At 54.4% G+C, this 7,653-nt stretch overlaps 3 protein-coding genes across 3 annotated transcripts; all 3 read left to right on the forward strand.

Moving 5' to 3' along the window:
- Positions 1-267: 267 nt before the first annotated feature.
- On the forward strand, positions 268-1,307 carry CGCA056_v015125 (uncharacterized protein; the record flags this gene model as incomplete). The annotated part of the gene is made up of 3 exons (XM_037330366.1): positions 268-768; positions 854-953; positions 1,024-1,307. 3 exons carry the CDS (start codon positions 268-270, stop codon positions 1,305-1,307), a joined length of 885 nt encoding a protein of 294 aa, XP_037171244.1.
- Positions 1,308-3,409: 2,102 nt separating this feature from the next.
- On the forward strand, positions 3,410-4,073 carry ctxA-3 (Cholera enterotoxin subunit A; the record flags this gene model as incomplete). The annotated part of the gene is made up of 2 exons (XM_037330367.1): positions 3,410-3,958; positions 4,011-4,073. The coding sequence occupies 2 exons, from the start codon at positions 3,410-3,412 to the stop codon at positions 4,071-4,073; spliced, it is 612 nt and encodes a 203-aa protein (XP_037171245.1).
- Positions 4,074-5,434: 1,361 nt separating this feature from the next.
- On the forward strand, positions 5,435-7,084 carry CGCA056_v015127 (uncharacterized protein; the record flags this gene model as incomplete). The annotated part of the gene is made up of 1 exon (XM_037330368.1): positions 5,435-7,084. The coding sequence occupies one exon, from the start codon at positions 5,435-5,437 to the stop codon at positions 7,082-7,084; it is 1,650 nt and encodes a 549-aa protein (XP_037171242.1).
- Between the last annotated feature and the right edge of the window lie 569 nt (positions 7,085-7,653).

Genomic DNA, 7,653 nt, shown 5'->3' on the forward strand with positions numbered 1-7,653 from the left:
GACTGCGACCAGCCTATCCGTCTGTTATTACCTATCCTATGTGTATCTCTCTACGTCCTCTCGGCTCTGCTGAGTGGGACCCTCTTGTTATATAGGGAACAGCCATTGAGAGGATTAGGAGGCTCTTCGACCGAACACAAAGGTACTTATCACAGCCCGTTTTACTCCCGCTGTCTGCCGGCCTATTGCTACTAAAGATCGTACGTTCCCCAGCAAGCCACACGCCGCGTTTATCGAATCACTATCTCCGACTTGTTCTCTTTCGAAATGTCGTCTCCTATATCTCAGGGCTGGCTGGCCAGGCTGTTTGGGCTCCTTGTGCTCTTCACTCTCTTCCAAAGCATCGCAGCTCAGGATCTCGGCCTTCAACTTGACAAACACGCCCGGGATAAAGAGCAGCATATCCTTTACTCCTCTAAGCTCACCTTCACTAGAGACACAACAACACTTTTCAACAACGACCAACTCTATAGGCTTGCTGACTTAGCGTATACCCAAATGCAGGCCAAGTTCAATGTTGATCACATCAGGGCACAGGACCAGCCCGCCATGATAGCCGTTATGGCCGTTGAAAACAACATCTTTATCTCGTCCAGCCAGAAGGGAGACGGCCCTTCTCTATACGGCTACGGCCCCCAGCACCCCAAACCACGAGTCGTCGCTGCCCTTAACCGGTGCCAAGCCAGACTACAGAGCCAAAAGAAGGTCCCAGTCAACCAGAAGCATCGAACCGAGGCCGGCTGTGCGGAGATTTTCGCTGTTCACCAGGTAGGTCCTGCTCCTTCCGCTACCAGGTCCTTCCCCTGGATCAAGGCGCCAAACACCGACTCCTCTATATCTAACACCTCCTAAGTACCATTTGGACAGCGATAGCTCGCAGCAAGCTAACAATCACCCACGCTCCATCCGCATCGTGGCCTACGGTAAAGGGGGCCGGACAGGCGTCGCAGGCCGTAAGTTTATACTTGTCCTGCTACATGTATGCTACATGGGTGACGTCGTGCTAACGGGCTCACTGAACAGCTCAAAACCCCTGTGGCGGCGGTGAAGTCGTTAACCAAGAGGGTCGCCTAACGTGGGGGTGCAAGCAGTTCATGGCGGACGAAGGGATCGTCGTGCCACGGAAGCCCGGCAAGAAAGTCGACATAAAACTACCACAGCCGTTCCCAACGTTCACCCATAAGCAAATTAGCATCGTACCCCAAGCCTCTCCACGCCGAGCGCGCCTAGAGGGGCAAGCATCAAGGAACCAGCCAGCAGGGATGCTTCGCAGAACATCCGCCAAGCCAATAGACACCATATTCTAGATCTCAGCAGCGGTCGCGGTCGATCATTTGATTAGTAGCTGAGATCCACGCCATGAAATAAACGTGAGCTCCTCAACCGAGATACTCAGTAGCTGGGCTTTCAGGCGAGGGAAGGGCGACGGTTCGGACCGCGGGATAGACAGCTAGCCGTCCGGCGACCGTACACTGTCTGACGGTCCATAAAAGAGCCAACTTCATACCAGGCCATATGTGAGAGGCTGTTTGGTTTCACAGCTGGAAGCGGTGAGCTATAAGGTACGAACAAGGCGAGATTGAGAGCAGGTCGGGAGGGGGGTGTGTTACGACCGCTACAGTTGGTCCCTGTAGGATTGTAACTATATAGTACAGAACAGGAGATAATGACATCGGATTTGTCATTACCGAAGCTTTTGCTTTGTGCCACAGTTGGTTGCCCTGACCCGCTTGTAAAAGGGGGGGGAGTAGATAGATAGTCAAAATCAGAGCTAATACTGATACCTCTCCACCCACCTCTATAAACATCCCAAATCCGTCCCTATCCGGCTACAGCCTACAAGTCAACCCTACCCAACCGTAAGATAGGCTTACCTCTCTGTATATTTAATGTCTTCCAGTCTTGTCACGCATATAGTAATCTATGCCGAAAGCCCTACAATGCGGCCTAGTAGGCACGTGTTACGGTCAGCTATCCGACAGTAGGGTCTGCTAACAGAAGCTGGGGATTGATACGTTCTAACAGTACACTAGGTCGTGGTCGTAGGTCGTAGTTCGTAGGCTGTAGTAGATCGGGTCTTCAGAGGCTAAGGTGATCAGTCTTAGACTCAACAAGTGATTCGCAGTGAAGGTAAGCTGAGAGTATCCGTGAGGATGAATACTAAGTTGATTGCTGAAGAGCTATGGAAGTCTGACCATGAGCCAGGCTCAGGGTCATACTATATACAAGTCTAATTCTGAACATGTTCCTTTGTACCTTGGGTCGATCTGGATCATTCTGATCCAGAACGATCGTTTGGCCCCCAAGTCGTGTTGGATCATATTGATCCAATATGATCGTTATCTTATCATCACGTGACTTGGACCATAGTTCTTCCGTTACCGAGTGAGTCCCTGTTGTTCCCGTGATCCTGCAGTACAAATGTCCTGTCCTAGCCGCCCGATGCCCAAGTGGGTCGGTTAACTGTTATCCATGCATAACGGGTCGTAACAGCACGGTATTACCGAGAAAAAAGAAAAAAAAGAAAAAACTAAAACAAACTGGTGGTCCGTTCGGCGACACCGCCATGTCGAGCTAAGCTCGGCTTACTACAAAGACACACAGCCTGTAAGCTCTCCTTATCAGCACTCTTACTAACAGACCATTATCAGTGTACCAGGACCAAAAAGAGTAAACGGGGGTAAAGCTTTGACCCGGAGTATAAATTATAAACCAGCTTGGGACAGTGGCTGAAAACAACCGTTCCGGGTTAAACCAAAAAAACCAAAGGGATAATGGGGTGAAAAAAAGAAAACAAGAAAAATAAAATAAAATGCAAGGCCGACTAAGACGACACTAGCATCAAACGCATTCAATTTAGGATTTAGAGTGGGTTGGGTTTCTCCCGCCAAGGCTCACAGCGGGGCGACTAGAAATCGTAACTTATCCCAGCCGATACTATCTTCGCCAACGCCGACGCCGTTTACTAAGCAGATCATCTTGTTAGGCTGGACAACCTGCCTTTCCGCTACTATATATATTTCTATCACCTTGTGGGGATTCCACATACTGCGAAGATGTGCCCTGAATCATGAGCCCAGGAATCCGACGGTTGACGTGACAGGGTGCAACGCAGTGCTGTCAACGCTAGGTATAAAACCCCACGCCAACGTCGTCACGCTAACCCAACAGGACCTGTTCCCAAACTCCCTTCTCCTGTCAGCCGTTCGCCTTCTCTATTTCCCATCCCTCGCCTACCTTTCCGACCCAGGGTGTACCTTCTCCCGCCCCATTCGGTTAAACGGTAACATTCGTCTTCGTTCGAATGTTTGGACAACGACCCCTTCTTCTCTTCGTCTTATGGGCCCACCTATGGTACGTCTTTTGCCATGGAGCCCCAACGACGGTCAAATACGTGTATCGTGGAGATATGAGACCCCCTAAGGAGATCAAAAGGCTTGGGGGATTCCTCCCGAAGGGCCAGACAGGCTTCCAGTCTCAACCCCCAAACACCAGCCTCTTCAATCACATGAAAGGTACCCCCAACATCCAGAGCCGGGACGATGACGGGTTCGTTTCCACCAGTGCCAGCGAACCCGTGGCAGCGACATTTGTTTACAAGAAACCTTCCGCCTTCGTGTACAAGATCCACGCCACGCCTAACATGGTCGACACCGTCGGCACCCTTGGCAAATACAGCGACTTCGACGCGGAAGAAGAGTTCGCGGCGCTAGGAGGTATCAAGTATGACCAGATTGTTTCCTGGAGGACGTTGGATGGCAGGAACCTCGGAAAGTCAACGCCAAACAAGGACTTTGACAGGAGAAAGTACAGCTCGTCGGTCGCCGGCGGCGTGCAATATCAGCTGGCCGGTTTCCCTCCAAACCACAAGGCTTGGCGCGAAGAGCCCTGGAAGAAGCACAAGCCCACAAAACGCGACATTGATAAGGGACCAGACCCGGATCTCGGTTTCGCAGAGGTATGCATCGTGGGATTGTCTGGTGTGGCCCTCGAAGCTAACTCATGACAAGCAAACCTCGCCACACAGCTCGTCTTCGGGCGTCCTGCCACCGCGAGAGCCCTCTAGTGAGTGAGGGGTCCCTCCCAACGCCACGTGAAAACCCTACTCAGTTATTCCATGCCGGAACGCGTCGAGATACGGCCGTCCGTGTACAGCCATTGGCCCGACTTGTCCGGAGCCCCACCCGTCACCCCCTGCCCGACTTGGAAATCTCGACGCGTTCCCTAGGGTCTCTGATTGGCCGGCATGGACTTCAGTGTCTCCACCTTCAATTGAAATCTCGACGCGTTCCGAAATAAACCCCTAACATACTGGCAACTTCAAACACCTACTAGGTGATGGTTGAAATCCTAACATACTGGCAACTTCAAACACCTAACATACTGGCAACTTCAAACACCTACTAGGTGATGGTTGAAATCCTCACCAAATGGAAAAGTGGGGGGTGACATACATGGGGTAGGTGTTGGTTGAAGAGGTAGGGGGTAGGTGTTGGAAGAAGATCTCAGCGAATTCTGCAGTAAAAAGTGTGCATTTAACTGCAAAATATAACGTCAATTCAGGACATGAAGTGTGCTCAGTTTGGAGGTAAAACTACGACAGATTGATTTATAAGTGAATTTATTGCTGAAGCTACAGTTTTGATGTGGTGTTCGCTGCTCCACCCCCCCGCGTTGATGCTATTGGACCGCACCGCCAATTCCACCATGGACAACTGGCCCGTGCGCTCAAGAGCATTCCACTTGGGCAGGAAGTTGATGGATGGCACTCACAAGTTACTATGGTTACCCAGAGTGGGTAGTAGAAAACATTCATAGAGCAAAAAGCATAAGTCAGTGTATCAATAACAGGAACAGGGACAGATATCTTGATCTAAAGAGAATTATAACAACGGCGTTGAAGATGGATCCATTTATGGTTGCTGAGCCGTTTCGTCTGCTTATCTGCACAGTTTGTCAGTTTGCAGTAGTTGCTGACGAGTCGGCCGCACATCTGAGAACGCGTCATTCGTCCATCAAACCCAAAGAAAGATGTGCTATTATCTGCAAGATCGAGCAAGAGACGTCGGTTTATAAGACACAGTCTGAAGTTGCAGAGCTAAAGCACCCCAGCCCACATATAGCAGCAATCCCATATCTCATGGCGCCCCGTAACGACGGTATACGATGCGACACGTGCTCGTATGTATGCATCCGGCTGCAGACCATGCAGCAGCACTGTCGAGAGAAACATAGGTGGGTGAATAAGTAGAAGAAGGGGGGAGACGTGAGCAAAAAAAGCCAGCAGCCCCGACAGCTGCCATGGACAACGGGCGTCCAATGCCAACGCTTCTTTCCCGGCCGAGTCGGCAGCCAGTGGTTCGAGGTGGCCCGGAGACAGACGGCCGACGAGTCTGCAGAAGCCGCTCCAAACAGAAGCCCAGCACGGCAGGCGATGGACCGCGTCCGAGATCTCCGGAAAGTCCAAGCAGAACGTGTGAAGACGAGCCACGACGAGCTGATCCGCGTCGCCAACGAAAGACTGGAGTCCAGCCCGTGGCTGGCCCGTGTAGGATGGGCGGTGCACTTAAAAGGGCTCAGTGCCAGCGCACTCTTCAACACAACAGCTCCCATCAATGAAGATGAGGTCGTGCTTCAGGCGATGTGGGCGACGGTCGACCGCGTGCTGGACCAGGCTCGAGCAACGTCTGCGCCCAATACCGTCGGGCTGGCCGTGCTGTTCGAGGCGCAGCGTACAGAAGCGCACGTCAAGCCAAGGCGGCCGTTCGACAACCGCATGGAGGACGACACGTGGGCGAGATACAAGGGCGTGTGGCTATGTCTGCTGTGTGTCTGGTTCCGCACGCAGGAAATGGACGACGACAAGCGGCCACCGTATAAACTGACGCCGTCACAGGCAGAAGCGTGGGACTTGTTCGAGCAGATGGCGGAAGTAGCCAGCACGGGGACGGGGCATCAGACGCAGGAGAAGCTGGAACGCGCAGCACTCGACATGCTCATCAGCATGCTGGACCACCAGCTGAAGGGCGGAGACTACAGCAGTGCTCTTCTCAGCGCTCTCGCGGTGATGGGCATTGCCGAGAATGGCGGCTGGGTTCAGATCACGGACTACACGACGAAGTACTCGGCCGTGGTCAAGGTAGCGCGCATGCTGGTGATCCATCAGGCATACACCGAGCGTCGTGACGAGGTCGCCGAGCTGGAAACGTCTCTGGGGAAGGATGAAGCAGAGGACGCGGCGCGGAGTTTATTCCAGCACACGCGGGCGAAGGTGCGGCGGTTCATGACGCGGACGACGGGCGACAAGGATGCGGAGCCGACACCGAAGGACTGGATTCTCGAGACGCGGACGTACGGGATGCACATCCAATATAACACAGCAGCGGCCGGTGTCATCGACTGGGTCGGTGATCGCGTGTCATACAGACGGGTACGGTTCACGATGGGGCAGCTGTCGGACGCACTACATGAGCTGGTCCGAGAGACGCGGGAGCTGCTCGCAGAGCTGACGGCGACGGAGGATTCGGGTTCGGCGGACGGTCCGGAAAGCGACGTCCGGTCACAGCTGCCAGCCATCCCATGGTCGTCGATCGAAGACGACCACAGCGAGACAAAGCCCGGGTACTCGTTTCTCGCCGACGACCGCAACAGCTGGGTTTCCGCCGGGGACGGCTGGCTGTTCATGCGGCTGGCGCGGTCGCCCGCCGCTGCGGAACGGTGGGGACTGAGCAGCATAGGCAACGGTCGCGGGACGACAGACCGGCCGTTCCAGCCGTCAGCCGTGCAGGAGTTCGGTAGGACGTTTGAACGACTCCGCGAGCGACTGTGGATGCTTCTGCACATGCTCGGCGGACAGCCGGCGCGGGCGAGCGAGCTCGCAGGTCTGCGGACGGTCAACACGGTCAACGGGGGCGTCCGCAACATCATGGTGCACGACAAAATGTTGTGCTTCATCACAGCGTACCACAAAGGATACCGGACGACCGGGCAGGCGAAGGTGATCCACCGATATCTCCCGAGGGAGGTCGGCGAGCTTATCATATGGTTTCTCTGGCTCATATTGCCGTTCTGGCAGGAGGTGTAGGGCATCATGCACGAGGCCAGCGGGTACAGCGCGTTCATATGGGCGGACGACATCATCCGGCAGAGGGACTCGGAAGAAAGCAGCGCGGCGGCAGGATTAGAAGAGCAAAGTGGTGACAACATGGATATCGGGGATGGCAACAATCACAGTGCAAATGCAGATGAGGCTGGGGATGAGAGCACAAGTGTGGGCGACTGGACGTGGAAAGAGGAGCGAACGTGGACGACAGACAGGGCGCGGCGGATCATGCAACGGACCAGCATGAGACTGCTGGGATGCCAGGTCAACGTGAGCATGTGGCGGCACATCGCCATCGGCATCGCTAACCGCTACTTGAACGAGTCGTTCGGCCGGCCGGGCGGAGACGACGCCGGCGTGGGATCGGAAGAGGGGACGGACGAGGTCGAGGACAGCCCGTGGGACTTGCAGGCGGGCACAGCACGCGGATAGCGGGCATGATCTACGCGCGAGAGCTCATGCAGTTCGGCAGCGGTCTCGCGGCGAGGCAGCAACAGTTCCGCCGAGTCAGCCGTCAGTGGCACAGGTTTCTGGGCTTCGGCGCCGAGGAT

The sequence above is a fragment of the Colletotrichum aenigma genome, assembly GCF_013390185.1.
Source record: "Colletotrichum aenigma strain Cg56 chromosome Unknown KSG_Cg56_contig37, whole genome shotgun sequence".
In the NCBI taxonomy this organism is placed as follows: domain Eukaryota; kingdom Fungi; phylum Ascomycota; class Sordariomycetes; order Glomerellales; family Glomerellaceae; genus Colletotrichum; species Colletotrichum aenigma.